This window comes from Prionailurus bengalensis, chromosome E1 (genome assembly GCF_016509475.1).
Source record: "Prionailurus bengalensis isolate Pbe53 chromosome E1, Fcat_Pben_1.1_paternal_pri, whole genome shotgun sequence".
In the NCBI taxonomy this organism is placed as follows: Eukaryota; Metazoa; Chordata; class Mammalia; order Carnivora; family Felidae; genus Prionailurus; species Prionailurus bengalensis.
The window spans coordinates 40,840,113-40,857,906 of record NC_057347.1 but is presented as its reverse complement, the minus strand read 5'-3'; the positions used below and the strand labels follow the sequence as shown (position 1 = coordinate 40,857,906).

Below are 17,794 nucleotides of genomic sequence, written 5' to 3'. Positions count from 1 at the left end.
TGTAAGTTTTTCCAGATTGTCAGGCGGGAGTGAAGCTGCTTAGAGAAAGGGGAGGGGTCAGAGGAGAGTTGCCAGCCCAGAGAGAGAATCCAGAGTCTGGACCAGAAGAGAACATGGGAGTCCACGGAGCTTGCCCTTTTCCTCTGCCACCTGCCTGGGCACAGGCACAAGCTGCAGTCCCCCTGCCTTGTTCCCAGCTCAGCCAGCAGCCTCTGCAGGAGGTGCAGCCCTGCTCCCAGTCACTTCCTGGTGTCAGGAGGTTCCCACCCTATCCCAGGGAGTAGCTCCCAAACCAGCCCAGAGAGATGTGCCCTAGCCTATAGCCCCCCGGGCCCCTCTCCACTACCCTTCAGAACCCACCCCCGCCGTTCTCCCTCCAAACATTCCTTGCTCTGGATAAGACTTGTCAGACTCTCCTCCAGCATTTCTAGATCTTAGGGAACACAAGCGTTGGGGGAGCTGGGCTGCAGATCGTCAGGATTCAGCGTGCCTCTCTGTGGGGTCTGGGTCCACCTCTCTGTGGGGTCTGGCGGGGGTTGCTGGCAATGGCCAAAGATGAGGGACACCGTCCACATTCAAAGCCTGAGCTCATAGGTGCTGGGCAGGAGCCTCACTGATTACAGTGGACATGTCACACTGTCTCGTTGCTCATCTTCCCCACCAGGCTGGGAACTCTTTGAGGACAGTAGGGGGCTGGATGAAGAAACTACGCTACATCGACTGGATGAAATATCAAGCATTTGCTTGAAAAAAAAGAAAGGATGAGGAAAATGTGTGGTGTTGATTCAGGATGTTCTGCAAACTATACATATATAGTTCTATATATAGTTTAATTACAGTGGGTATAGCAAACTCCCATTTGTGTTTTATTTTATTGTTATTTTTTAAACTTTTTTTCAATGTCTATTTTTGAGAAAGAGATCACAAGCGAGGGAGGGGCGGGGGGGGGTGCGGACAGAGGATCTGAAACGGGCTCTGTGCTGACAGCAGAGAGCCCAATGTGGGGGCTCTAACCCATGAACTGCAAGATCATGATCTGAGCCGAAGTTGGACACTTAACTGACTGAGCCACCCAGGTGCCCCGTCAACATTTATTTTTGTTTTGTTTTTAAAAAAATTTTTTTACGTTATTTTTGAGAGAGAGAGAGAGAGCAAGTTGGGGAGGGGCAGAGAGATGGAGACACAGAATCCAAAGTAGGATCCAGGGTCTGAGCTGTCAGCTCAGAGCCTAACACCGGGCTTGAACCCAGGAACTGTCAGGTTATGACCTGAGCCGAAGTCGGATGCTTAACCGACTGAGCTACCCAGGCACCCCGACTTTTTTTTTAATGTTTATTTATTTATTTTGAGAGAGAGAGAGAGAGAAAGTGTGCAAGTGTGAGCGGGGAAGGGGCAGAGGGAGGAGAGAGAGAGAATCCCAAGCAGGCTCCACACGGCCAGTGCAGAGCCCCACATGGGGCTCGATCCCACAGTGAGACCCCAACCCAAACCAAGAGTCTGATGCTAAACTGACCGAGCCACCCAGGCACCCCTATTTTTCCCAACTTTTAGAATCTGAAGGGCAGCTTGATGGCTCAGTTGGTTAAGCATCTGACTTTGGCTCAAGTCAGGATCTCATGGTTTGTGGGTTCGAGCCCCGCATTGGGCTCTGTGCTGACAGCTCAGAGCCTGGAGCCTGCTTCGGATTCTGTGTCTCCCTCTCTCTTTCTGCCCAACCGTGCTCACAATCTCTGTCTCTCAAAAACAGATATTAAAACAAACAAACAAACAAGCCCAACTGTTTATTTTCTGTCAACCTTATTTCTTTTTGTTTGCCTTTGTGGAACAGTAGCTCAAGACCACTCCGTGGGTTGTTCCTATCCATTCAGTGGCCTGAGCAGTGGGAGCCGCAGACCAGTCTTCGGTGGTGGCTGGGCGCCCCAGTCTTCGGCAGGGAACTGCTGAGTGGGCCCAGAGCGCACCAGCACGCCTGCGGACCAGTCTGCGACTTCCGGTGGAGTGAACTCAGGAGCTGGAGCCATCCGTTAACCCCGAAAGTCCTCCTTGGTCACAGCCTTTTCAGCAGCGGCCTGCGCTTGCTTTTCCATGTCTTCACGATCTCTATAGAAGTAGAGACCAAGCATGACGTGGCTCTGGGGAGGCTTCCCGGATCTGGATGGGGAAGGTTCCAGAGCAAAGCGGCCAGCAACAGGGGTGGCCCCTGCAGCACACTTCAGCACGGCTCGCTGGGCAGGACTACTGGACGATGTGACACTGACGCCAGCTGGGTTTTCAATGGCAACAACGGCATGAGCTGCCAGTGGAAGTTTCTCTCCCAGGTTCTCTTCGGATTTATGATGGAGATACCATTCATCCCCTTTCCTTTTGTAGATGTACCGGAAGTCAGGGTGGGTGCCACCTAAGCGGGCTCCTGTTGCAAGAAATTTGAGGACATCCTTCTCCTTCATTTGCGGGACATAAAGGGCTCCGGACATTGTGAAATTTCCCTTTAAGTTACGACAGGAGCGCAAAACAATGCCCGTAGGGACCCCTCCCTGGGTGTCCCGGAAAGCTCCCATTTGTGCTTTAAAAAAACGAAAGGGGCGCCTGGGTGGCTCGGTCGGTTAAGCATTCAACTCTTGATCTCCGCTCAAGTCATGATCTCACGGTTTGTGGGTTCGAGCCCTGTATCGGGCTCTGCACTGACAGTGCGGAACTTGCTTGGGATTCTCCCTCTCTGCCCCTCCCCGCACTTGTACTCCTTCTCTCAAAATACAATTTTAATAGGTCATGTAAACAGTGGTTGCTGTGGGTGGGGCACTGGGACTCTCAGGGCGGGAGGAGGACTTTTGTAACAGGGCCTTTTGTACTGTCTGATCATTTTCCCATGACACATTTTATTTTTCAATTACTGTGCGTGGAACAAGTGAGCTGGGCTCTCCGCTCTCCATCTGTCTCCTCTTTTGTTCTTAGCCAGCCTGACCTTCTGCCTACGCACCCCAGAATACCTCCAGGGTCACTTATCCCTTTCTGCCTAGCTGTCACAGCCCGCAGGATCCCACCTACCTTCCGAGTGAGGAGGAATGGGTCCTTCCTTATCTCGCCACCAGGGGACAGCCCACACCCAGGACATGCCTGGGGAGCTGGGAGAGCAGGCAGGTCATTGAGAATCTGAATGGAGCTCCGATGTGCCTTCCACACAGGGTTCCTGGGGGCAGAAAGAGGCGCAGTCCCAGTGAAGGACAGGACGGGGAGTAGGATCCTGAAAATGGCGATGGCATTGTCCCCTAGGGCTATAACACCAAGCTGGCCCATAGCCACTCTCTCCCACACTTGTTCCATGACCTCAAGATGAGGAGAATTCCCTGAACAAAGCACAGGCTCACTCAGCAGAGGTCTGGGGTCCAGGGATTCCACAAGAAGGGGAGCAGCATACAGGGCTTGTCCCTTAAAAACAGAAGCAATGGATCCATCCTGCTTCCCACCAGTACCTGAGGGCTCCTGGGATTTCCCACACCCTCCATGGCCCAGGTCCTGGTCAGTCCATCTTTAGCTGGCTGGGCTGGAGGCGGGGCAAGACCAGGAGACCCCAGCAGTTCCGCTCAGCCAATGACCTGCCAGCTCAGGTCTTTTCCACCTGGGCAAGGGATGAATTTCTCCCTGGGGAAGCCCTAGGTCTCCCGCCCCCTGCCCCATTTTATTGATATATACCAGAAAGTTTACCAATTTAAAGCGTGCAACTCAATGAGTTTTTTTTTTTAATTTTTTTTTTCACCGTTTATTTATTTTTGGGACAGAGAGAGACAGAGCATGAACGGGGGAGGGGCAGAGAGAGAGGGAGACACAGAATCGGAAACAGGCTCCAGGCTCCGAGCCATCAGCCCAGAGCCCGACGTGGGGCTCGAACTCCCGGACCGCGAGATCGTGACCTGGCTGAAGTCAGACGCTTAACCGACTGCGCCACCCAGGCGCCCCGAGTTTTTTTTTTTTTTAAAGTAACTTCACAGTTGTGCAACCATCGCTATTGTCTAATTTTACATTGTTATCATTCCCCACAAGAAAACCTGCACCCCTTAGCTGTCACTCCCATTTTGATCCTGCCCCAGCCCCATCCAGAGCCAGTCCTAGGCCAGCCCATCCACTGTCTGGTCTCTACAGACTTTCCCATTCTGGACATTTCACACAAACGAAATCACCTAATATGTGGTCTTGTGTCTGGCTTCTCAGCATAACGCTCTTGAGGTTCATCCGTGCTGCAGCCCGTGTCAGTTCTCCGTTCCTTTCACTGTGGAAGAGCACCTTTTGTATGGACACACCACTTTCTGTTCGTCCATTCACCAGCTGATGGACATCTGGGTTGTTTCCATCTTGGAGGAATGAACGGTGCCACGATGCACACTTGTGCCCGAGTTTGAGCACATTCTTTTTTTTCCATTTTTCTTGGCTGGAGATGTAGAAACCGAGTTGCTGGGTCGTAGGTTAATTCTATGTTTAACATTTTGAGGAACCGCCAGACCGCTTTCTGAAGGAGCTGCACCATTTGCACTTGTAACTGTCCCTTCCTTATTACCGCCTTTCATGGCAGGTTTGATGTGGCAGATCCCCTTGTGGTTGACCCGTGGTTCCCTAATGATGCCGAGTGTCATTCCCCGGGCTCATTGCTTACTCGTGTTTTTCTTCTTAGAAATGCCTTTTTGAATCCTTTCATTTTTTAAATCAAGGAGTATTTTTTTACCTTTTATTTTTTAAGATTTTATTTTAAATTTATTTATGTTGAGAGATAGAGAGCGCTAGTGGGGGAGGCGCAGAGAGAGGGGGAATCCCAAGCAGGCTCCTTGCTGTCAGCGCAGAGCCTGATGCACAAACTCTCGAATCTGCGAGATCATGACGTGAGCCAAAATCACCCAAATCAAGAGTTGGATGCTTAACTAAGCCACCCAGGCGCCCCTAAGATTTTATTTTTAAGTAATCTCTACACCCAGCGTGGGGCTGGAACTCATGACTCCGAGATCAAGAGTCGCATGCTCTTCCCACTGAGTCAGCCAGGGGCCCCTAATTTTTTTTTTAAACCTTTTAAATGAAGGTATTTGTCTTTTTGACTGAATTGTAATTCTAGATACACATCCTTTATTAGATAGGACTTACAGTTTCTCCCAGCATGAGGGTTGTCGGGGTTCTGTCCCTTAAAGCACAAAAGCTTGTCAGACCAAAGCCCATATCTTCTTTTTATCTGTTTGCTTTCGGGGTCTACTAAAAATCATCGCCTAACTTATGGTCATGAAGACATTTTCCTTTAATCTCCCCTAGGAATTTTAGTTTTAACCCTTACATTTAGGTCTATGACCCACTTTGAGTTAACCTACATACACAGTGCGAGGGCTCCAGGCCAAAGTTGTTCTTTTGCACGTGGATACCCAGTTGTACAAACGCTTGTTGCAGACCGTTCTTTCCACACTGTATTGTCTTGGCCCCTGTGTGGAAAATTGATCGGCCATAAACAGGGCTGATTTCTGGACTCTAAATTCAATTCTATGCCATTGATTCCAAATATCTATTCTTAGTAAGCCTCCCTTTTGAGTCAGTAACAGAGCAGAGGCTAAAAAACTCATCCTGGACTGTTCGCGCAAGGAGCCAGCGGGGGGTGATGCACCCAAGAGCCTATTCTGGGGCAGGTGGCCTTTCGGGGAAGAGAAGGTTCGAAGATGGGGGTGGGGGAGATAAGGAACACGAAAGGGTGTTCCTGCCCCTGCTCACCCCTCCTGGGGCAGCAGTTGTCGGCCCGCTGTCCATGTTCCCGTGCAGCCCTGCCCTGGAGGCCCCAGGAGGCATGGAGAGGGAGGGCGAGCGAGAATGTGGGTGCCTTACATCACAGTTAGGAGGGAGCCAGCACCCTCCCAGCCCACCCCGCCTGCTGGCTCTTCAGCTGCCTGCCTGCCTGCCTCTGCACCTCATATTCGCCCGCTGCCTGGAGGAACACGACGCTGAGCTTCCACTCACACCAAGGCCAAGGGCATCAGGGCTCAAGATAGCCAGGCTACTGAGTCCTGGAAAGCACACTTGGAGTAGAGGGAGAGGAGGGCGGGCAGATGTCCAGGCTCCCCCTTCCCCCGCTGTCTGGGTGGGTAGTGTGGGAAAGGGGGGTGAGGATGATCCCCTCAAGTCCCTTTCCCACCGAAGGCAGGATCTGCAAAGCTGCTGGGATCGAGGGAGGGGAACGCGCCTGGGAAACCTGAGAGGTGACAATTTCACAAACGGCCCGGCTGGGCCACTGCAGCTGTGGCCTCTGATCACAGGAAAGCAGACATGCTGGAGGAGGGGCAGGGGCGTGCAACACGGGGCACAGGGACAGACAGCCTCCCTGGTAGAGTCAAACACACTTTATTCAGCACGGGAACGTGTGAACAGAAGGGCCTCCGGCAGGGTTCCGGACAAAGAGCTCTGAGGCAAACCCTGCTGTAAACAGAGCAAAGGGCATCATGTAAACCACCAGCCCGGAGGGGAGGGAATCTGCACAAAGTCGGGGCAGGTCACACTGGCCAACACATGGTGAAGCGGGGGTGGGTGACCCATGCCCAGGAGAGTCCTGAGCAGCGCTAAGTAACTCAGAAAAGCCAGGGCAGGAGGAGGGCAGGGGCCTGGCCAATTCAGGGGATTATCTCGACCACTGAGGGCCATGGGGTTCGATTTGGCTGAAGCAGCCCGGGCTGCTGTGCCAACACATGATTACAAGGCCCTGAGAGCCACAGCCTGGCATGGGGGGGACAGGAGAGGTGGCCCTTGGGGGTGCTCACCATCGGCCCACAGGGCAGGGCTCTCACAACCAGGTGTACTGTGGCCCTGGCGGTCGCCTCCAATCAGCAAACTGTAAATGGCACCGACCTTCCCTGCCCAGGACCCCACTCCCTTGACTTGGGACCCCAGTGGAAGTGGGGAGGGGCAGTGGAGGGCAGAGCAAGGCAGGTCCGTAGGCAGAACCACCTCTGATGACTACAGTCTTGCCCTCGAGACTCACGATTAGGGGTGGGGAAAGGTTGTGGGGCCTGCACCCAGAAATAGCCTCTGTCTGAACCGTGTGCCCGGAGGGCATGCTTGTGGCAGGGCCCGCACATGGCCTGAGAAGCAGCACCCAACCACAGCAGGCAGCCAGGACCTCTGTTTGGGTCACTCCCTGCTGTGCTGTTACACTGGGTACAAACAGGAGCAGGGGGAAGGAGGGGATTCTGGGAAGGAGGAGGAGAGGGTGCGGGTTAGGGAGGTAGTGTTGGGTATACCCTGGGACTCTTGGGAGTGACAGGGAGAAGCCATGCACGACGGCACAGCTGGGTCCAGCTAAATTCCCGATTAACAACTGCTCTGAAGGCCAGAGGGATAGGCAGAGAACAGAAGTGCCCTCTTCCTGGACCCGCCCCTGCTAACCCAAGAGTGGGGTATGTTCAAGAGCACCCCTATCCCCAACCAGTGACTAGAGTGGCAGGAACAGGAGGCTCAAAGTCTGAGTGTGGATGTGAAAGGTGCTTCTTCCATGGGCTTTGGGCTCACACGTAAAATGCAAACTTGCTCACCACCAGGGGACAGAGGAGAGGCTGTCTTTGGCTGGACAGAGACTGGGAGGGCAAGGCCGGTGCCCAGTAGGTGTGAGTGACAGCCAGAGCCCAGCTTCTCTCTAGAAAATCACTATACTACACAGGAAGTTGGTGGCGGTGGGGGACCCAGGGAGGGCTGGATCTATCTAAATGACTCACAGATGGGAGGGTGGCTGGGATGACACAAATGCCCCGATACCCAGGGATCACAACCGACAGGCGAGAGGAGCAGAGCTAACAGCTGTGGAGGGACGGGGGGTGTGTGGGGGGGTGGCCTGTGGTACACAGCCCTCCATGGGGCTCACTCGTCAAACTTCCCTTCCCGAATGTGTTCAAAGGAGAAGGGTAGGAACTTGAAACCGGTTCCGCTGTAGAATTTATTCTGGAACTCGACCCTGGGGAAAGGGAAAAAGAAAGTCGTCATTCCACAAAATCCTTTTGGGACTTCACAGTTGGGCTAGAAAGATGCTCTGATGCTCCTCCCCTCATTTTCCTAGCTGAGCTCAGCCTTCGGCCGCCCACCAAGCCCCGGCCCCCGCCCGCTTCCCACCGTGCACACAGGCCCCACTTCTGCAGCCAGGGCCTGCCCTAAACCTGCCCTGGGCGAGAGTGCAGAACATCTCCACACTGGTTTGTCCTCAATTCTCACTCTGTCCTACTGAGCAAGAGTGTTTCTGCAAAACTCTGTCTAGCCATGTGCTAAATGATTGGCTTGGGTCTCTAACGACAACGAAGAAGGGTCCCCTAAACACCCCCCTCCTTGGCAGGGGCTCCCAGTAGACCTCTCTGAGAAGCCCCTGGGCGGCAGGAGCTCTGGCAGGCACCCTTGTTTGTTTCTTTTCTTGCTGGAGGAAGGAGAAGGGAGGGTTGCGAGTAAACGCTGGGCGATGGGCGCTTTAGAGGAGGAAATTCCCAGGAAAGGGGGGGGGGGGGGAATCAGGAGGGGAAGTCTTCTCCAAGCAATGGCCAAAATATTCTCCAACTACAAAAACATCTGAGAACGAATTCTTCTCCCAGGGGCTGAAAGGAAAAGCAGAGCTTCACCTCCCTTCCCAGGCAGCTCAGGATCCATCCCCAATGGTCTCCCTGGGGCCCCTTCAAACTCTGAGGGGCAGGAAGACCGTGCTCCCGGCAGCAGAGCCAGGCTCAGCCCGTGCTTCCCCCTGCACACTCCCTGGATGGCTGCCCAGCAACCAAATCACCACCAAATATGGGCAGAAAAATGCATGATTCAGAGGACAAAAAAGCCAAGGAGAGCTGCCCTGAGGAATAGTTTCCACTCAGTACAGTGTGCCCCTGGGGGCACCAGAGCCCCCACAAGGACAGGCAGAGCTGGGGGCGGGGGCGGGCTTCAGGCAAGGGCTCTGGTGCAGGGCAGGGCTTCATCCTGCCTCCAAACCAGGGGTGGGGGTGGGGGTGGGGGTGGGGTGCCTGCACGTTGGAAGGGCTGTCTGCAAGCAGAGGTCCTCAGAGGCCCCGTCAGCCCTGGGGTGCTGGCTGAGAACACTGGAGCTGCCAGCTCCACCCCCTGGGGACAAGAGGTGAATAGAATTTTCTGCGTGGGTGTAAGAACAGGCAGCCTTCTCCTCCCAGCCCCACATTCCACAGGCTGGGCCCAGGTCCCCAAGCCTTCTGGACTCTGGAGAGTTCCCTGGGCCAAGCCCCTCAGGGAAAAAGGATCTGGGGGAGGGGGCTTCAAACTGAAGTCAGTCCCAGGATTCTCGGCAAGAGCGATTCCAAACCAGGATCTGGACTCGTCCCCATATCCTAACACCCAGAGAAGTCCTACAAGCTACAGCTACTCAGGCCTCTGTTGTGGGAATTAGGTCGGTTCCCACTTCTCACCCGCTGCTGCTGGGCCCGAATGCTTCAAATGCTTCGTGCTGGGTAGGCTGTTTGCATACGGGAAGGGCATTTCTGAACAGCTAAAAACAGCCTCACATCCCATTTGCTTTCAACAATATGTAGCCAGATGGTGGGTAAGTCACCTTAGGGTCTATGAGGAGATCCCCTGGCTGGCTAATCACACAAACAATTCAAATTCCAAACTGGCCGAATGAAGTAGAAGCGTCAAAAATTTTCAGATGCCCATGGGATCACCATCCTTCTCTTGCCATTCCTCTGTGCGCCTCATCTATCCATGGGGCCCAGTGGGTAGGAAGGGGGCACGTGTCCAGGGCCATCTTGGGCATCTCGGGGTCAGCTTGACGTCACCTCCCTGCTCAGCCTCGCTCACCCCATCCTCCCAGAACAAAGTTGGAAAGCAAGCTCCCTGTCGGGCTCCCCGCCCTCTTCTCCCTCCCAACCAGGGAAATGTGTGCTTCCTGAGAAAGTACAAACACAAAGTTCTTTGCGCTGGGGCCCACAGGGCCCTGCTGGCTGTCCTGCAGGTCCCTCCTATTTTAAGGGCCTGTTATACTACTCAGGGAGCCTCCAGGGCCCCAAGTCACTGAAACGTCCCTCTAGAATTCCACAGTTGGGAGGAGGGCCTCAGGAAGTCGGATGGGTTTCTGTGTCACCCCTTCCAGCTCCAGGACCTGGCAAAGGCCACCCAGTGACCCAGGAGGGTAAGTGGGAGTCCACAGAGCATTCATTCCTGCTATGTAACAGGAAACCTTGTTTCCTTGAGTGAGGGAAGGAGAAAGGAGTCCTGGGCCTCCTCCCTTTCCTGGCAGGGTTGTGGCTGAAAGGAAGCAGTTTTAGAAAGAGGATTCTGGGCTGAGCCGCTTCACTGGCCCTTTCTGCCACTCTCTGAGTAGTCCGGGGCCTGGCACACATATCTGTCTGATGGCCCAAATGTCAAGGCAATAATGGCAGCCAGGAACTCTACTTCAGGCGTTCCTACTTCTCCTGGGCCAGCCATTCCTGCAACCATCCCATGGTGTCCTGCTGTGGCCCCACTACATTCCTTACAGCAATTTGGTCCCCATTTTCCTTTGGCCTTCAACCAATCGGTGAGTGTGCAAGTGTGCACATCTATACATATGTGGAATTTGCTAGATAAGAAGGGATTAGGTTCCTGAAGGTAGGCCATGGAGCAACAGTCTTTCTACTAAAGTCAGTTTGGTGTCCACAGTTGCAACTACAAATCATATTCCCTACCTTTGCCTTTTCTGAGAAAGAAAAGACAGCTAATTATAGTAGGCAAAAATAGACGTGTAACACAGAAGGCAACAGAATTCGGTTGGTAAAGTAACCTGTTCACTAATGTTTTCAAATATATCACCCACCACCTAAGGACCCTACGTGAATCTCACTAGTGAGATTCTGTTTGTTACCAAAGCAGATGTTGTTTTTCTTGTCCTCACTGAAGACATCCAAACCTGTAAAATGGGTAGCCCTTACATCAGAATCAGGAAACCCCAGCTGACAACCAGGAGTCAAGTGACAGGCTGGGAGATGCCCAGGCCAGACACCAGGAAAAATAGCAGCAATGTCCCTGCAGCCACTTGCAGCAGGACCAGCTGTCCCGTCTCACAAGATGGCCACTACTCAGAGTTCCTGCAGTCCTGGTGGACTAGAAGACCTGGGAATCCTTGCAGCACATCCTCATTCGGCCAGAAGGGGGAACATGAGCACCCGGGCCACTCACCTCCTTTCACTAAGGGCGATTCTCCAAATAAGCCTCCAACGATGGGATTCTGAAAGCTCTATAAAGGAGTTTTGCTGTTTGGTTTTTTTCCTCCTCTATGCGATCCTTCCACTACCCAAACAACAAACCTACAAGTTTGTTGATGAGCCTGTTCTTGAAAACTACAGGCATTCAGATGTGCCTCCCCCTGGGGTGTCCCCTCTCTCTCAACAGACGTAATGCAGTTTCTTTAGAAGGGACCACAGCCAAGATGCCCTCCCCACAGGGCACCCCACTTTTAAGCAGGGTGGCTGGGACCCGCACTTGAACACCAGTTTACGATGTGTCTGGGCACAGTGACAGTCGCTTGGTATATGCATTAATTTCCTAATTATCATGGCAACCATGTTACATGGATACCCTCCTCTCTGCATATGAAAGAAATTGAGGTTCAGGGAGGTAAGTGCTCTCCTCAGGGTCACCCAGCCAGATCCAGCAGAGCTGGAATTCAAACCCAGTGGCGCCTAATTCTGAATGAAGTCTGCTCTCTTGTCACTCATCAGGTCTTTGGGCTCACTGGTGAGGACATGAGAAGACACCTTCACCTGAAGGCCACAGGTGAGCCCGAGGAAGAAATAATCCTTCTGGCAACAAAACACGACCTCCCAAGCTGCCTCAGCTCACTCTGGAAAGTAGCCCCAAGCCCAGGTGACCTTCCTCACCCTGGGGTATGCTCAGCTCGCTGCTTAGACGGTTCTGACCCAGCACCTTGACTGCTCCCCAGCCCGCCCAGTGAGGAGGCAACAGGCTCCCCACTTGGGCTGGAATTCAGGTGGGGTAGTGACTGGCCCAAGCCCAGGGCTCAGGAGACAGAGAAGTGACCGGGAAAGGAAGGAAGAAACAGTGAGTCACCACAGGCTGGTTACACAGACATTCCCTCATACCGAGCAGCTGAGGAAGTGTGCTGGGGAGAGAACGCTGATAAGCTGAGAACAGGGTAGCGTGCCAGCAGCCTGAGCCACACAGCGCTCCTAACCTCCTGGCTGGACAGTAAATAAACAACAGCTGGGTGGGGAGGAGGGCGGCAAGGAGGAGGAAAGCCAGCCAGAGAAAGAATATTGACCGACGTAGCAGGACAGGTTCTTTAAAAGGAGCTTTTGAGGGAAGGGTAAGTCCCAGCTACGACCTGTCCTTACATGCCTCCCAGTCCCCTCTGTCATTTACAACAGCAAACAGGAATTTTTTAGGGGGCTCAGCATAACCAAGTCAGGAGAAAAGTCAAAGAAAAGGGGGTTGGGGAAGACGATCCTTGGGTTCAGGTTTAGAAAACTGATGTCACGAAACCTTCCACGCCCTGTCTGAGCTTGAGATCACTAGCACCACACAGATCGTCTCGTCTACGGGTCCTAATGTAGGGCCAGTGAGTTTGTGACCCCCTAAATGGGTAAAACTGCTGTGGGGGATGTTTTTCTAGGGAGAGGGTCCAGAGCTTCCAGAGCTTAAGCTAGGGAAGCCAGATAAAGTACCGGATGCCTAGTTTTTAGCACGAATATGTCCCATATCCATGTCCCAATGCAAATTCATTGTGTATCTGAAATTCAAATTTAACTGGGTGTCCCGGAATTTTATTCACTAAATCTGGCAACGCTAACTTGAGGTCACAGGGTCACTGCCTGGACCAGACGTCAGCTCTCCTACTCCCTGGGGCTGAGCTGGCTCTCTCTGTGCAGAGCCATTAAGAGCCACAAACTACATTAAAGAAAACAAACAAATCCCAAACCTGCCCTTGTGAAGGTGCTGCTTCAGTGAACTGAGCTCCACATTATGGAACCAGGAATCCCCCTACCTATGTCAACTGCTAGGGGTCTGCCCCAAAGACACTGGCACAATGACAGAACGAGGGGGACAAAACTGGGGTACAGTGTGCTCTAGCACTTTCCTGGACTGCGAATCTACTCCAGAGTTGCTTGCATCGCTCTGAAGACAGGAGAAAGTTTATGCCAAAGGGGGGAAAAAAAAAAACAACACACAACCAAACCAACCAACAACCTCAGTCTTTTAAGCCATACTCAAGAGCAGTGAAGAATGCTAAAGGGAGAAGGAATCTGACAACATCCACCAGAGAACTGTCCCTTGGGGGGCTCTGAAAGGTGAGCTGTGCTTTTGTGGGGACACTTCCTGATGCTCACTCCTGACATAGGTCATTGGGCAGAATGATGTGAATGAAAGCAGACACTTCCTAGCGTCTCTGGATTCTGTACAAGAGTAAAGCCGCCCTCAGTGGAGCCAAGGACACGTCCGCAGCCCCCGAACTCGCTGTTCCTCACCAGTGTAACCGCAGCGCGTGGAGGAAGGCCGAGAGGCCCTCCATGATCAGGAGGATGGCCACGGTCAGGGTGGCAAAGGCGGCGAAAATGAAGAACAGCGCCAAACCTCCTGCCAAGCTCTTCACGCTGAGGCCGATGTGGATCACCATGGTCCAAAGCACCTCAGACAGCTCTGGGGAATGGGGAGAGACAGGACATCCGGTTCAGTTTGGCAAGAGGTGCTGCGGGCCTTGCATTCTGCTCTGTCATCCCTCTCCTGAAGTGTCTGCGGCATCGTGGCTTCCTGCATTCTGGGCAGGACCACCGTGCATAGCTAAGTCTGGCAAAAGTGCTGGTCCTCCCATCTGGACATCTTTCTCCTGGGACTCAGGAGTCTGAATAATTCCAGCGCCTTTATGTTATTTCCACTCTATTTAAGCTCCGCATCTGAGAGAGTGCCCAGAGAAGGGGAAAACCTAATTTTCAATCTGGGAGAAACACACTCACGTGCATGAGCGAGGCTGAGGGCCCAGAGCCGCAGGTAAGAGGCGGTGTTGGAGATGCAGCCCAGGCAGTACTCGATGGTGTGGATGGCCTGGTGGACCATGGTGTCCCCAAAGTCAAACTGTTCGTGGGAGAAAAACCAGAGAGAAGATATAAGGCTGGGAGGGGATGTGCAGAAAGGACGTGATGGTCACCTGGCACTTTGGGCCTGGGCCCGAGCACTAACAGTTACACGGAACAGGAATCCCAGCGTTGAATTCAGGTGGTGTCTTCAGCCGTCCCCAGAAATCCTGCCTGGCTTAGCTCCCCAACTGGATACCCCATTTCCCTGAATACGCTACATTTTAATGACCTACATCTTAATGAGATTCTTCTCTTTACCTCGCTAGGCTATAAGCCCAAGGGTGGAATGTATGCCGAGTGAAGAGCACTCAGAGAAATGGACTGTCTGGACCCAGGACTCTTAGGGCCCTGCTGCTGGGCCTGCTCCAGCCAACTTCCTCTTTATGGCGCCCGAGTGAAGTGCTTTACTCTAACTGAGCCACGAGAGCAGAACGGCCTCTTCCCAGGCTACACTTCAGCCACCGGCCAACAGGCCAGGAGCTGCTGAGGCGAGACTAAGCCTCCACAGCCACTTCACTCATTATTCCGATAACCTATTGGGAACAAGATAACCTCCTTTTTCTTTTGTCACTTCTGAAAAGATTACACAGGGAAATTCTGGCAAAAGTTTCACAAAATCCTACAGTTGACTGAGACCAAACATAACATCTATTGTTTTCTCGTATTTGTTTTTCTCACGCTCCCTTTCTCCCAGCTTTCCTTTCAACATCAAAAATTGTTTCCACAGTGGGGCACCTGGGTGGCTCAGTCGATTGAGCGTCCGACTTCAGCTCAGGTCATGATCTCACGTTTCTTGAGTTTGAGCCCTGAGTCGGGCTCTGTGCTGACAGCTCAGAGCCTGGAGCCTGCTTCGGATTCTGTGTGTGTGTGTGTGTCTCTCTCTCTGCCCCGACCCCACTCACGCTCTCTCTCTCAAAAATAAATAAATGTTATAAATAAATAAATAAATAAATAAATAAATAAATAAATAAACTGTTTCCAGAGTAAAGGGGTAGGGGTAGAACAAGCTTTCAGGAGTTCATTTGTAGGTCCGCTCCAAGCACAGCCAGGGAAGAATTACTGGTATGCTCTAGAAGCATCAGGCATACTTCAGGCCTCTCCTGCGGCCAGGTGGAGCCATCGGCAGCCGCCAGAGAGCAGGAGGCGGGCTCTTCCCATGCTCCTCTCACACAGCCCAGCCTAGAACCCCAGAAGCACAGGGCCTCCCCTTGCCTTCAGGTCAGAGTCTATTTTTTACCAGTTTCTTTCAAGACTCACATGACTCCACTCCCAAAGGACACCAGAAACGTCTTGGGAAATTGCAGGATGAGAGGAGGAGCTGGCTGGTAAAGTGCTAACAGCCCAGGCCCTCAGGGGTGTGGTCAGTGCGGAGAGAGGCCAGCTCCAACACACCACCTTTGGGTGACCACCTCGGTTTCCCTCACCTCTGACCATCTACACTCTGAGTATTTCTGGGCTTTTCTTCTGTAGTAGGTTCTTCAAGCCTCCTAGTTACTCTGAAAACTAAGATAATCCTAGTTACCTCAATCCCAACAACGCCGCTAAGAGCTCTCCCACCACTGTTGGCCATCACCCAGAACCCATGCTCAGAGGAAGGAAGGGTCCTGGCTCCGAGGGGCACTGGTGTCTGCTCCTAAGAGCTCTACGAAAGTAGGGACTGCCGGGCTTCCTCAGAGCCAGCCCCTTGTCAGCAGTTTTACTCTACCCGGAGTTCTTCCCACAAGAATGGAGAACGTGGAGAAAGCCTCTCTTCTAGACCATGGGCAAGTTTTCATTTCTATACAATGAGGGACAATGATGCCGAGGTGAGGATTTAGTGAGAAATCAGCCAGGCACTTAGGAGCCTATCACTGCCTCATGAGTCAGTGGTGACTGAGGAGCAATCGCTGTAGACTCCCTGTCTACACTCCACTCCACCTGCAGGGCCCATCCACTACTCCTCTCCTGCGCCCTGCCCTCCACCCTCTCTGCCCCGCACACCTGACCTTCCTGGCACCCCCTCCCTTGCCTCCCAGTTGTGAGGTCTAACAGACCTTCTGTGTCCTGACTGAACCTCTGCAGTCTCTGCCACGGTCGCCTTTTCCGCCTCCCTCTCAAGACACTCGCCTCCCCTCAGTTTTCCTCCTACCCCCTGGGGGTTCCTTGGTTCTTCCCTAAATGCTGGAGGGTCAGCCTCAGCTCTTACACCCTGCCTGCAGCGCTGCCACTCAGGGCTTTGACGGCCGCCCCTAGGACTCCCAAATGGACGCCTTCATCTCCGTGTTGCCCATTTCCAACTGGCCGTGCCATATCTCTTCCTAGTGCCACCCAGATTGATTAACTGCTCTCCTCTGACCCCACCACGACTTCTACTCCATGTCCCACGTTTGATGGAGTGTCACCACTAGGGCCCCAGGCACCCAAGCCTGGAAGTCCATCTTGAATCCTCACTCACTCTCACTGCCTACACTCATTAAGGCCCTGGGACCTGTAGCTCTTTCTTCCTTAATCTCATTATTGGTCCCTCCCTTTCCAACTCCCTGCAAACGCCTCACTTCACTGGAGGCTTCCCAATTGTTTCACGACTCCTATCAGACTAGCTGGTCTCCATGCCTCCAGACTGTGACCCCTCCCCAATCCACTACCTCCCATAACACCCCCATTAGAGCCACGCACATGTGTTGTGACACTTCCGGCTTCACGGTCCCCTGACGGCTCCTTGTTATCCAAACACTTTACTGCGGCTTGTTTCTGCAACTTCCAGGCTCACCTCTCACTGGTCTCCAACTCCTGGCCCTAAGCTCCAGCCAAGCTATGAACTTGCTTATCTCCCAAATGTGATGGGTCCGCAGGCCCGTGTCTTTAAGATAACTATACACACCGATGGGTCTGCATTCCCATCATCCTCTCAAAGAGACTCCTGCTTGACCAGACTAAGCTTAGCAACAGTTTCCTTAGGGAATCATTTCCTGGTCTCCTCTTCTCCACTCCCACCCCAGCACCTGTCAGGTGCCCTCTTTCTGTGTTCCCACAGCATCCTGGGCACACCTCAGTCACACCACCTGTCACCCAGACTGTTTCCTCAATTTGTCTGGGAGTTCCTTGAGGGCAAGGACTATGTTTTTCTTCTCGCAGTTTCTGTATACCAAACAGAGTGCTTGACACATAGAGGGTGAATGAATGAATGGGTGGGATAAAAGAATGAACAGATGGATGGATGGGCAGGATGAATGAACAGATGGATGGGCGGGTGCGTGGGTGTGGGGATGGATGGGTGGGATGAATACACCTGGTGAGATGACACAATAGGGAGAGGGGCGACTGACCCCTGCTGAATGGTTACAGCCTTTAAAGATTTCCCAGACAATCAACTAGCCTGGCCCTGCTTTGCAACTGGACTGAGTGCTCCCCAGGGAGAGGGGTTGTTGCTTTTAGCATGCTGGAATAATAGCCTCCATGGGGCAAATGGGTTTTCACAGCCAAGCAAAAAGGGGAAGTTCTAGAAGAACTTCCAGGCTGGATTAAGAAAAAAAAAAAAAGGTTTGAAATCTTTAGGTTAGATAATTCTAACCCGATCTAAATCTGGCTGTGGAGAACTAGACTGCCCATGTGCCTGATAAAATGTCATCATTATTTAGGAAGCCATGGGAAGCTGAACCCCTGAGGGAGCTGAGGGGCCAGAGACTCGGGAGGCCAAATCACAGTCCATCTGGTGTGGATATCCAACACCCCTGGGGAATGGCTACAAA

The 17,794-nt window shown here is 52.8% G+C and overlaps 1 protein-coding gene across 10 annotated transcripts in view; it reads right to left on the bottom strand.

Annotated features, from left to right (window-relative positions):
- Nucleotides 1–6,341: 6,341 nt before the first annotated feature.
- Nucleotides 6,342–17,794, bottom strand: part of ATP6V0A1 (ATPase H+ transporting V0 subunit a1) — a 59,282-nt gene continuing 47,829 nt past the window's right edge. For all 10 annotated transcript variants that reach the window (XM_043584521.1, XM_043584523.1, XM_043584525.1 and 7 more), the window contains 3 exons: nt 13,947–14,064; nt 13,461–13,632; nt 6,342–7,957 (listed from right to left, as the gene is read on the bottom strand). In XM_043584521.1, the coding sequence (XP_043440456.1) occupies nt 7,864–7,957; nt 13,461–13,632; nt 13,947–14,064 (384 nt within the window). In that variant the 3' untranslated portion in view covers nt 6,342–7,863. The remainder of the gene's footprint in view (nt 7,958–13,460; nt 13,633–13,946; nt 14,065–17,794) is intronic.